General features: G+C 39.2%; 2 protein-coding genes across 2 annotated transcripts in view; one reads left to right on the top strand and one right to left on the bottom strand.

Annotated features, from left to right (window-relative positions):
* The window catches only part of rab11fip2 (RAB11 family interacting protein 2 (class I)), a 91,864-nt gene extending 84,252 nt beyond the window's left edge, over positions 1-7,612 (bottom strand). Inside the window, exon 1 of the mRNA XM_072557332.1 lies at positions 7,078-7,612. Within this exon, the coding sequence (XP_072413433.1) occupies positions 7,078-7,427 (350 nt within the window). The 5' untranslated portion in view covers positions 7,428-7,612. The remainder of the gene's footprint in view (positions 1-7,077) is intronic.
* The window catches only part of LOC140463424 (uncharacterized), a 51,009-nt gene continuing 45,371 nt past the window's right edge, over positions 7,613-13,250 (top strand). The window contains exon 1 of the mRNA XM_072557333.1: positions 7,613-7,755. The gene's annotated coding sequence lies outside the window, so the exon portion shown is untranslated. The remainder of the gene's footprint in view (positions 7,756-13,250) is intronic.

Raw genomic sequence — 13,250 nt, 5'->3', positions numbered from 1 at the left:
CTGTTTGTGTGACATCCAGTTTTTTTAAAAAAGCAAAGGAGGATAATATTAGACTCAATTCTTTTTCAGTCTTTCATTTATTTGCAGAGTTCAATGTTACAAGCGTACATCGCCCAAATCAACCACACCAGCTTCAGCAAATTACACCCACACACAATTAAACAATATACTGTTAACACAGATCCTTTCCCTCACCTTTGGGGTTTTGCACTGCAACACCGGTGATTGATTTGCTGGTGGGAAAAAAGAAGCTGTTTGGATATTTAAAAAAAAGATTCCTTTGGGAAGTTGTGGTAATACCCCTACCTCAAAGCTAGGAGGCCTGGGTTCAAGTGCCACCTACTCCAGAGATGTGTAACAACATTTCTGAACAGGTTGAATAGAAAATCTCTTAACAGATCTCCTTCCCTCTCTCCATGGTGAAATGAGTAATACAAGCAACCACAACATCAAAACAAATCTTTTATATTTTGTACAAAGCATCACACTGTTTCCTCTACAATTCTTTCTTACAAAGATTTCCTTTTGGTAAAACAGATAGATGATGGTTTGAATCCACCCACTTAACCGACAGATATCTTTCTCTCTGGCATTTGTTTCAAGCCAACAAGGTCAATACACAACCTTTTCTCACCTTCACAAAGATCATTCATTATGTACCTAATTTTTCTAATCAACCCGTTCAGAGATGTTATTACACGCCTCTGCAGCAGGTGGGACCTGAACCCAGGCCTCCTGATCCAGGGTAGGGACTCTATCTCTGCACCACAAGGTGGGCCAAAGAACATTCATTGTATACAACATCCAACAAGCTTACCACCTTCAGTGGGCTTTGCACAGAACCATACTTAAACATTTAGCAAATGGAATCCCAGATCTATCACCTCCACAAAAATGAATGTTTCTGCTGTTGAAATACTTTTAAGAATTCTGTTTATGTTTTAGCTGTCCCAAGCTGAAAGGGCAAAACCACTATTGAGAATCAGAATAAGGTGAATGCTGGAAATTTGACATTAAAAACAAAATACTGTTAACAACTAAACAGGTTAGACAGAGTGCGTAGAGACAGGAACAGATTTAACATTTCAAATCTAAGAACTTAGAGCTAATATGTTGTCATCAGGGTGTGAAGGGGACAACAACAAAGGGAAAGTCTGTGATGGAGTGAAATAATATGTCAGGAGAGATTTAATGACAATGTTAGTCTATTAGGGCATGCAGAGAGGCAAGAAAACAAACATAAAAGTGTGCCTAGAGCAGGTGAGCTAACAGAAAAGAACTGTAGCAAGCAAAGGAAAAAGAAATAAGATGGGGATTTAGATTCTTATACTGTAATTATTCAATTCAATGTTGAGTCCAGAACACTGCAAAGTAATCAAAGGTTTAGGCGTTGTCCTGAAACTTACACAGAGGGTCAGGGAACAGGGCTATAAGCAGAACACAGAAATATCAGCAGGAGAGTAATGTAGATAATAAAAATGACAAGCTACCAGAAGCTCAGGGTCAAGCTTGCATACAGAACATAGGTGTTCCGTACTGTAGCGATCCTCATTGTAATTCTTAACTCCAACACAAACTAACATCTGGGCTTAATTGACTAAAATCAAGGTTTGCAATTGCTTTGTCTCTGCTTTAGAAAGATGTTGATTTTAAGGATCGGAAACAATTAACCAGGATGAAAAGTAGTATTCTTTAAATGCAAATGAAAGCCATTCATATTGCCTGAATCAATATATTTAAAATCTCTACGAGTCACGGCTCTAATTTTAAGTTTTACATTAACTCAATTTCTCTCAAATCCTAGAGTAGCACACTTGAAATCAATGTGCATCATAAAGATGCATGCAAGCTCTCTTTTACTGATACCAATAAAAGATCGAGTGGCCCACTGTACCAGAGAAAAGGATCTAACTGAAAAACACCCCATCCTGGACACATCATTCAAGCTCGTAACATCAACTTAGTCTCCACTGTTTTCTCTCTACATCTATTGCCTTTTTGTCTGGTTCAAGTAACACTTCTCTGAAAACTGTCATCTGACAGAATTATAATTTTTTTGATTGACTTACATTCTCATGAATGTGAGTCCAAAACATCTATTATATTTTGTAAAAATTACTCTTCCACTGTGCAAGAAGCCACTCTGACATCTATATTATCCAACTGCTCTTCAGAAGGCCAAAGTTTCGTTTTAGCCTCAAGGGTCCCATAAAGAGCGTGACAAGGCTACCTGCCCCTTATGTGGTACCTCAGATTAAATTGCTAATTCTCTCCAATTTGCCAGGTTTATAGGCAGTTACCAAAACTTCGCTGTGGCACCTATTCCCAGTAGATGTTATTCAAAACTAGCATGTTCTAAGATATGTATGTTTTTATTTTAAATATTTTTCTCTTCCTAGGTGTATCTTCTCCCTTCCTAAGTGTAAATTCTTTATATCCAGGTATTTGAATACAAGTAATATCCACTCTAAGTGGATGAAGAGAAATGAATAGCAAAGGACACTTATTATCTCCTGCGAATAACTTAAGTTTTTGGGAAGTTTTCATTGTTTTGCTTATTCCAAGCTGTAGGTTTTTTAAATATAAGTATTCTCAATATTTTAAGGGTGGAACTTTTGATCAATTATTTAATTCTTTAAGAAGATTATGATGGGCTATCAATAAACCACTGATTCTTGCATTTCAGTGCGATATGATTGTGTTAGATGAAAGAAGTACCAAGTATTTATCCAGTCATGGTAAAGAAATGCCAGTATGGTGTCTCATTCTGAGGGAAAACTGCTAGTGCTGACATTCCTTTTGATTTGCCCCTATCCTTTTGTAGCAGTCAATGAGCTGGAAGAATCTGTTGAAATGACCTTGAAAACTTTGAGGTGTATGCTGTAGATGGCACACACTAAAGTGGCGCTGGTGGAAGATTTTACATTCAATGACATGTAATTGTAGAGTGCCTTTTAATGTAGAAAAATCATCCCAAGGTTTCTCTCTGGGAAGACCAAGATATCGAATTGACGAAGTAAATGTTGGGAAAGATGTAAAATACTTGGTTGGATTTTAAGGAGGGGTGATAGAGCAGATTCAGGGAGAGAATTCCAAAGCCAAGGATATAGGTATGTGAAGGTGCATTTGTGAGTGGTGATGCAAAGGAATGAACTCAAAACAAGTCAGAGTTGGTAGAACAAAGAGTGCTCTGAAGCTTATGCCTGAAAAGTCGATTCTCCTGCTCCACGGATGCTTCCTGACCTGTGTGTTTCCAGCACCACATTCTTGACTTTGATACTCCAGCATCCGCAGTCCTCACTTTCTCCACAGATGTGAATCTAGCATATAGTCATATGGCATATAATCAATGTTTGCAGTTGTTGCTGAGGGAACAATTTGCCTAAAATGAGGATGTGCGGTCACTGTTTTAGGCAGGTTTCAATATTGTACTCATTGAAATCTGGTATGTAAGTTGTTTCTGAACTAATAATGAAAACCATGGTTTTCAAACATTCCACAGAATTATTTTTTTCTTTTAGAACACAACCTATTCTGAATAGAAGTTCCAGTGAATGAAAGTTCTGACAACTGTTCAACTATTACTGAAGAAACTGGATTCAGTTGACTTCAGAGGTCGTTTGCACAGTTGGGTTGATCTGCTAGTTTTGAATAACATGTCCTGGGAATAGGTGCTGCAGCGAAGTTTCGGTAGCTGCCTATTAACCTGGCAAATTGGAGAGAATTAGCAATTTAATCTGAGGTACCACATAAGGGGCAGGTAGCCTTGTCACGCTCTTTATGGGACCCTTGAGGCTAAAACGAAACTTTGGCCTTCTGAAGAGCAGTTGGATAATATAGATGTCAGAGTGGCTTCTTGCACAGTGGAAGAGTAATTTTTACAAAATATAATAGATGTTTTGGACTCACATTCATGAGAATGTAAGTCAATCAAAAAAATTATAATTCTGTCAGATGACAGTTTTCAGAGAAGTGTTACTTGAACCAGACAAAAAGGCAATAGATGTAGAGAGAAAACAGTGGAGACTAAGTTGATGTTACGAGCTTGAATGATGTGTCCAGGATGGGGTGTTTTTCAGTTAGATCCTTTTCTCTGGTACAGTGGGCCACTCGATCTTTTATTGGTATCAGTAAAAGAGAGCTTGCATGCATCTTTATGATGCACATTGATTTCAAGTGTGCTACTCTAGGATTTGAGAGAAATTGAGTTAATGTAAAACTTAAAATTAGAGCCGTGACTCGTAGAGATTTTAAATATATTGATTCAGGCAATATGAATGGCTTTCATTTGCATTTAAAGAATACTACTTTTCATCCTGGTTAATTGTTTCCGATCCTTAAAATCAACATCTTTCTAAAGCAGAGACAAAGCAATTGCAAACCTTGATTTTAGTCAATTAAGCCCAGATGTTAGTTTGTGTTGGAGTTAAGAATTACAATGAGGATCGCTACAGTACGGAACACCTATGTTCTGTATGCAAGCTTGACCCTGAGCTTCTGGTAGCTTGTCATTTTTATTATCTACATTACTCTCATGCTGATATTTCTGTCTTCTGCTTATAGCCTCTGTGTAAGTTTCAGGCATTTCTTAGAAAAGATTTTTAGTTAACCATATCTCTTTTTGCATTAATCATAGTGAAAGAACACGAGTGTTATGGGAATTATTTCAGTAGTAATTTATTGGCATGTAAGGACTAAGATTTTCTAGTCCTTGCATCTGTCTCATGTTCTTACAGTATTTTGAAAGAGGGCTCACAGTAGGGATGTTCGTTGATGATTACATCATGTTCAGCGTCATTTGCAACTCCTCAGATGCTGAAGCAATGCATGGCCAAATGTCACAAAACTGGACAATACCCAGGCTTGGTTGACAATCAGCAAGAAATATTTGTGCTGCACAAATGTCAGACAAAGACCACCACCAATAAGAGACAATTTAACTAACACCCAATCGCCATATAAATATAGTTGTTATAAGAGCAAGTCAGAGGTTATGAATACTGGAACGAGTAACTAACCTAGTGACTTCCCAAATCCGGTGCACTACCTGCAAGGCATAAGTTAATATTTGGTGGAGTACTTCCCACTTGCCTGGATGAGTGCAGCTCCAATAATAAGCAAAAAGCTTGACCCATCCAGGAAAAAGCAGTCCACTCGGTAGGTACATCAACAAGCATCCACTCCCTCCACTATCAATGATCAGGAGCAGCAGTGTGTAATAGAAGATGCACTGCAGAAATTCACTAAAGACTCTCCCCATGTCTGCGTGAGTTTCTTCCGGGTGCTCTGGTTTCCTCCCACAGTCCAAAGATGTGCAGGTCAGGTGAACTGGCCATGCTAAATTGCCCATAGTGATAGGTGCATCAATGGGGAGTAGGGGAATGTCGGTGTGGACTTGTTGGGCCAAAGGTCCTGTTTCCACACTGTAGGTAATCTAATCTAATCTAATCTAATCTAATCTAATCTAATCTAATCTAAACCCCAAAGGCAGTAGCTTCCAAACGCATGATCAATTCCAACTAGAAGGACAAGGGCAGCAGGTACATAATGAACGCCACTGCCTACAAGATGTCCTCCAAGCCACTCACAATCTTACTTGGAAATATATCACTGTTACTTCAATGTCATTGGGTCAAAATCCTGGATTTCCCTTTCTAAGGCCATTGCAGGACTACCAATGCCCATGTTCCATGAGTTAATACAAAAAGAGTCAAAAAGCATCAGGAAACGAGGGAAGGGAGAAGTGGAAAGGAACTTGAATGCCTCTAGTCCTTACTGAAGTAAGCTTCAACATCGTTCCCTCAAATGCATTCTTTCCCACGCAGTCAGCCTTCTCCCTGTTCACATCCAATTTGCATCTTTAATAAAAATACTTTCCAGACGGTTTTCTTCCATTAGGAGTTATTTCCAGTCTTTGTGCACCTGTTTTAAACACTTATTGGAACAAAACACATGGACAACAGCATGAAATTTGGTAGTATTGAAACACAGAATTTACTCTTTAGTTTAAAACTAGTGAATGTGCCCATTTATGCAGGAAGCAAAACTTCTACAACTGAAACAAATCAGTTTATAAATCTGAAGCCTCAAATGAAGAAATTTAGCTGTCTGTTTTTAAATGGTAATAACATAGCAAGTAACTGAAATAAGCATGCCATCTTGCTAAATAGTTTCCATGTTCTTCCCTGCCAACAAAAAACCACATCTGTTCTAATTACAGGTGTTGCCTGAGAGTTTCAGAAATTAAAGCAACTGAGAGGCTTTTCAGAAATTTAAAAGTCAAGAATTCTTCAATTCTTTCCAAAGTCTTTTGATAAAAGACAGAAACTCTTGAAATCTAAATTCAACCTGTGTGTGGAGCAAATAAAAGTCACGTTCCAAGGAATCAAATTCCCTCTGGTTTCATATGAAGTCAGGACTCCGGATTTGAGCTGTCTTTACTTCATTCATTTTTCATTGCGTTGTCACATAATTATAGTGCAAACACACCCAAATACAAATTAATTTTGATTTTTGTTGGCATATTTCACTTGTGCTTTGGAATGAAAATATATTAACTAATTAGAGGCATTAAAAAGACAAGCTTTTCTGATACTGAAGATATAAATATAGGGCACCGCAACCTTGATATAAACAAAATAATGTATATTTCACCAAAAAGGACAACACCTTTGTATGTTATGGTCAAAAACATTCACACTATTACCACTGATTGATTGCACAATAGGAGAGCAATTTTTTAAAATAAAAATGAACAGCTGGTGCTTGAAACAACCCCAATTGGGGAAAAGTTCCCCAAGTTCTAGAAAGTATATTGACAACATCACAATTATTTTCAACTGCTGCCAGTATTTTGTTTAGGAAGAAGATGGGGCAAGGTTGAGTAGGTTCAATTCAGATCATTTACCCTTCATACCCGAGTCAAATACACATTATGGGCAAACTACGGATGCATACTCAGTTCTTGTAAATGCAACATCATGAAGATTCAACGTGAACAACTGAAGCCCAACTTGTCTTTTCACTTATTGGTAGATTTATACAACCTGGGACATTATAAAAAAGAGAAACACTTACTCCTTTTGCCTCCTCGATTTGTTTTCAAAAAGTTCATTGAGGCAGATGGCTACCTGACCCAGGAATTTATCCAGCCCGACAAGGGAACGGTGCATGACGATCAGGTGGAGGATGTATTTCTCTGGAGTCCCCTGCAGCAGCAGCCCAGGGAACTCGAAGGACACCTCCTCTTTCCATACCGGGCACAAGGTTTTCTCCGCCACCGAGGTCGAATATTTCTCTTTGCCCAGCTGGATGATGGTGTACGTGTCGTTGGTACCGGTTTTGCTTTTGGGGTTGAGATCCCGAGCTTGCATGACAGTCACCTGGACGTGGGTAGGGAACCATGTCTGCGACTGCTCCGCCAGCATCGTCTACCTATTTCTTTTTCTTCTTCCTCCTCTGTTCAAATTATTTCACTGAAAGCGCACTCAGCCGGGGAATAATTAAACTCAAGGGCGTCCTGACCGCGCCACCTTCACATTCCCTCACATAAAAGGCCGGAATGTGAGGAGAAAGCCCGAGCCTCCCTCACCTTCCATCCTCGCCGCCTCCTGATTGCGGGCGGGCGGGGGGGAAGGGTCAGAGGTGAGAGTTGAAACTCTCCCGTTTCCCAGAGCAACGCACTTGGCTTCGGTAACCCCGCAGATTTGTCCCGGTTGCCACGACAAGGCCTCGATCTCCAAACTGTTCTTCGAGGTAAGGAGAGTAATCGCAGTTGTGTAAAAAAATAAATAAATAAGTAAACGTGATGTTCAGAGATATCTGTGTAACTGGAAATAGGACGCGCATTAAATTTTATCAAGTAAACCTCAACGAGACAAGAAGGATTGACAGTCTCATTTGCACCGGTGTGTTTTGCTTTCTTTTTGAGTGCTGACACAACGCGAAGGGAGGATTTATTATATTGTTTTTAAATATGCGAATGGTCCTTAACTAGGCGTGCCAGACCCCGCAATCGTGCAGCTCCAGCCCAGCTCTCAGGATAACCAAATTTGGTGGATTCCTTTTGTTTTCTGCAGGATACATTTCCATTGGCAACAAAATACAGCAAGTAAGATAAACCTTAAGCAGATAACAACAAATTTGTAATTTTTTTAAAAAATTGGCAATCCAGACTTGAGAATCCTAGATGCTCCCAGCTTAAGATAGAAAAATACTTTTGAGTAAGATAATATAAGAATACTAAGTTTTCTTTAACAGTTCCTAGTTTCCATATAGATATTGATTATGATGTGGTGATGCCGGTGTTGGACAAAGTCAGAAGTCACACAACATCAGGTTATAGACCTCCAGGTTTATTTAAAGTCACAAGCTTTCAGAGTGCTGCTCCTTTATCAGATAAACAATAGGTAGAACATAACTCTTGTGATGAAGTTTCATGATATATTCATAGTTGTTTTATATTTTAACATTGATTTTTGTTTTTCCATTATGTTTTTAGTACATTTCGACCCAAGACTCCCCTTGGACCACTTTGGAAGTTTTTTTTTCAGTGCTATAAGGAACTGATGTAAATCCACTCTGAGTTCCCCCACCCCCAAAACCCAGAATCCAGCTCCGAGGTTCCCAAAGTGTCATTTGTAAGCTCTCTTTCCTTCAAGGCAGTAATGATGATTGTGTAGATGAGATTTGCCTTGCTGGGAAAACCCTGATCCCACTGGATCAAAACAGTTAAAAAGCAACAGACAGTATTTGCAAAGTACTCTTTAACCTCAGAGTGTCCAATGGAGCAAGGATGCTTATGTGCTAACTAATCACAGACAAGGCAGGTGTAATTCAGTGACTGTTTGACAAGCCCAGAATGAGAAAAAATAGAAGTAAGCTAGGGTTGAGTTTAAAAAGTGACTGGGGACTTCAAGCCTTGCTGTCTCTTTGCTCTTGACTCCCTGGAAGAGAGAAGAGCTTATTGCTGTGTGTGGGGGAACTAGGGCTGATTAATGTTTGTGAGTGTAGTGGGGAGAAGAGGTAATTACTGTGTATTAGGGGAGTGGGCTGATTTGTGTATTTTTGGGGAGGGGAAGAGGGAAGGGGAGAGCTGCTGATTTTTGTATAAGTAGTGTAAACAGAAGATTCAGAGAGTCTTCTGTCATCATAGAATATAGAGAACTTGTTGATAGCAACATGAATGCATCACGTGATAACAATTTTACAAAGTACATTAAAAATGCAGATTTTTGTATTTATTCAAAGTATTGTACATTTCTGTAATCTCCAAATCTTATTCATGTACAAAGTATTATTGTGCTATTTTTGATTTTGCAGATATGTGACATCGTATTAACTTTCAAAAGTTAAAATGTGGTCACATTGAAATTTATAATTTGGGAACCACTGATTTAGCATATTCAAAAACAGAAATTGCGGGAAAAGGTCAGCAAGTCTGACAGCATTTGTGGAGAGAAATCAGAGTTATCGTTTCAGGCTGTGACCCCTTCTCCCCACGGGGTTGACCCGAAATGTTAACTTTGATTTGAAAGCAAACCTTAGCAGGACTTATACACTTAATGGTAAAGTCCTAGGGAGTGTTGCTGAACAAAGAGACATTGGAGTGCAGGTTCATAGCTCCTTGAAAGTGGAATTGCAGGTAGATAGGATAGTGAGGAAGGCATTTGGTATGCTTTCCTTTATTGGTCAAAGTATTGAGTACAGGAGTTGGGAGGTCATGTTGTGGCTGTACAGGACATTGGTTAGGCCAGTGTTGGAATATTGCATGCAATTCTGGTCTCCTTCCTATCGGAAAGATGTTGTGAAATGTGAAAGGGTTCAGAAAAGATTTATAAGAATGTTGCCAAGGTTGGAGGATTTGAGCTACAGGGACAGGTTGAATAGGCTAGGACTGTTTTCCCTGTAGTATCAGAGGCTGAGAGGTAACCTTATAGAGGTTTATAAAATCATGAGAGGTATGGATAGGATAAATAGGCAAAGTCTTTTCTCTGGGGTGGGGGATTCCAGAACTAGAGGGCATATATTTAAGGTGAGAGGGGAAAGATATAGAAGAAAGCTACGGGGCAACTTCTTCACTCAGAGGGTGGTACGTGTATAGAATAAGCTGCCAGAAGAAGTGGTGGAGGCTGGTACAATTGCAGCATTTAAGAGGCATTTGGATGGGTATATGAATAGGAAGGGTTTGGAGGGATATGGGCCAAGTGCTGGCAGGTGGGACTAGATTATGTTGGGATATCTGGTCGGCATGGATGAGTTGGACCAAAGGCTCTGTTTCTATGACTCTAAATGCTGTCAAACTTGCTGAGCTTTTCCAGCAATTTGTTTTTGTTTCTGATTTACAGTATCTGAATTTTTTTCAGTTTTTGAATGGAATTTATTGTCATGTGTACTGGAGCACAGTGAAAAGCTTTGCCTTCACATATGGTTTGTGAATAATCATGGGATATGTGATGTGGCTTTTATTGTTTTCAGCTGGAGTGATTTGCTGATCCCTTTACTGGCTCATGTTAAGAGTTCAAAGGAAAAAGGTTCCCTCATATGTTTAATCTTCTCCTTCATGCTGTACCCCACCTCTTCCCACCCAGCATGCCCACAACAATAGATGGCAAAAATCTGTAACTTCTTACCTGGTGAGTCAAAGAGGCCCAATTTTAACCGAGGAAGTGGGTGGGCTTTCATTGGGTTAAAAGTTTACCCATAGGCTTCCATGGTATTGTTTATGTATAAAGTTCAGCTAATTCCTATTAGCTCAATATATTTGGGTATTTACATAAACATACCTGTACTGCAGCGATGCTCAATTTCCTGGCATCTAGTTATGCTGTGTTCTTTGCTTCTTCCTCCAAATGGTATGTAAAGCATGTGGCTCTGCCTGCTCCTTATTCATATTTGTTTTTCACTCATGATATGTAGTGATGTTGGCCAGGCAAGCATTTATTGCCCAATATGAATTGAAAATGGTGGTGAGCTATCTTTTTTGAACCACTGTAATCTATTTGATACACCCTCAATTACACCAAGGAGAGGATCCAATTTCAAATGTGATGAGTACTGTGCTAAGGGAATTGGCAGGGGTTGGTGGGACATGTGAGCATAGGTTCCTGTTTTTGGTAATCTCTGTTTGCATTGCAGGCCTGTTTATAATGATATTTCTTAAATGTTTCTTACATTTTAATCAATGAATAAAATCCTTAGAATTCTTAATTGCTAAGCCGTTTATATGAATATTTTTAGTATATGACCTGCAATGAGAAGAAATTAAGATAATTGACATTGGTATGGATTTTTTTGCGAGGTCTGGATGACTTGGGAAAACCCTTTTTAAAAATGGTGAATAGACCCTGATTCTGGGGCTCCCAAACCATATCCAAAAATGCCAATTTTCACTAGAGCTTTGACAGATGGCTGATTAGGGGCAAAAGTCCAAAACTTGGACTGCTGCCCTGTCCAGCTCCATTGTATGGATGGGCATGCCTAACCTTGCCATAAGTTTCATGGAGTTGGGCCAGCTTTTTAAAGACTAATGATTCAGGACACCAAGTTGTCATGAACCATAGTCTGCAAGAGGGAGCATCCAGAAGCATATATAGGCCCTCAGCCAAGGTTGCATAATGAAATTTGTTGAGACCCTAAACATCCATTAGAGCACTGAAACAGTTGAGCCCAGGTCAAACATTGCTTGATTGATGGGCTGGGTTCTCTGATCTATACTTTCAATTTAACAATGTTGATCTGAAAGAAAATAATAGATTTCAAGTGCTTGCAGATCCCATTAATGAAAGAAATGAATGACATTTTTAAAAGTCTTTTGCACATTCTCATAAAAGGCTTCTTTGTTCTTTGCAGTGTGTAACTATGGATATGCATAGATTGGTATGATGGACATGTGGGCGAGGGCAGGTTGGGTGGGTTATATACCTTGGCATGGGAAACAGGATCAGTCATAGTGCTGAGTGGAGGGGAATGAGGTGGTGTGGATGGGACATTAGGAATTTGTGGGGCAAGGGCCGGACAAACTCCCACAATCCTCCAACCTCTTTCCTGGGCCAACTGACATGACTGCAGCCTACAACCACTGTTGCTAACCTCCGACTAAACATAGCACTTACTCAGCCACACTCTTTTAAACTGATGTAGAAAGCTGAGGATTTCCCCAACTCCTGCTATTTGTCTTGAGGATGAAAATTCAGGCTTATATAATAGTTTCCTCCTCCTGCCCATTCTTTCAACTTTGCACTGAACAACAAATCCAGCCAGGTTACAAATTCCTCTTTGGAGTATTACGCTGCAGTCCCTACAAGGTGTTTTGTATACTTCAATAAGTCCCAATATGCCTTTTATTCTGAAATGCACAATATAGATGTAAGTCAAGACTTTTTTTTTCTTTGAACTGTTGTTAAACACTGACAATAAACAAACACATTGAAATGTATGATCTCTCCCACCCTGTTTGTTTTTGGGACATCATCTGAGAGCCAAAGTAAAGTCACTCAACCACAACATACAATCATCAGTGATAAGTGTTCCTGGAAGTCCAAGTAATTTCTGATTTGTAGTCAAGCAGTCCATGCTTGAATGATGGTACCACCCTGTCCTGTTACAAAATAACAAACTCCCAGACACTAACTGAATAGAAAAATGCAGTGAAATCAAACACGTTTAAAGAACATCAGAAAGGATTCAATCAAATTTATATGGTACTAAGAAATCCTAGATAATATGTAGACCTAGGTTGAAATAGCTGAAAAAAAGGTAAATAATAGCAAAGAGAGACAGGCAAAAGTCTGCAAAGAACCTGGACGTGAGGAACATGATTCAGCTTGAATATAAACAGCACATAAAGATTACTAAAATAGAAATCTGGAAAGTAAATAATAAATTAGAAAGGAAAATTGAAGTGGTTTATCAAGGGGAATAAGAAGTTTTTCAGTTATGCTCACAGAAGGCAGAGGATTAGAGAACACTTTGGGCCTCTAAAGGATAAGACTAGCAGATTAGTTGTAGAGGATCAGGGCATGGATGCATTTTTAAATGTGTTCTTCAGTTTGGTTTTCGCAAGAGAGGATTCCTGATCCTATAAGTAAGATGACTGAGAGAGCTGGGAGTGTTTAGTGAAGATAGATATTGGTTGAGGAATTGTTATTAAGAGACTGGAGGCCTGACTGCATACATCTGGGAATTCTTGAGCAAGCACAAGGAGAAATAGCAGATGCTTTGGTAGAATTCTTTTTTAGCTGCACAAGAGC

The sequence above is a fragment of the Chiloscyllium punctatum genome, chromosome 38, assembly GCF_047496795.1.
Source record: "Chiloscyllium punctatum isolate Juve2018m chromosome 38, sChiPun1.3, whole genome shotgun sequence".
NCBI lineage: Eukaryota > Metazoa > Chordata > Chondrichthyes > Orectolobiformes > Hemiscylliidae > Chiloscyllium > Chiloscyllium punctatum.
The sequence above is the reverse complement of the archived record's forward strand: the minus strand, read 5'-3'. Positions and strand labels throughout refer to the sequence as shown.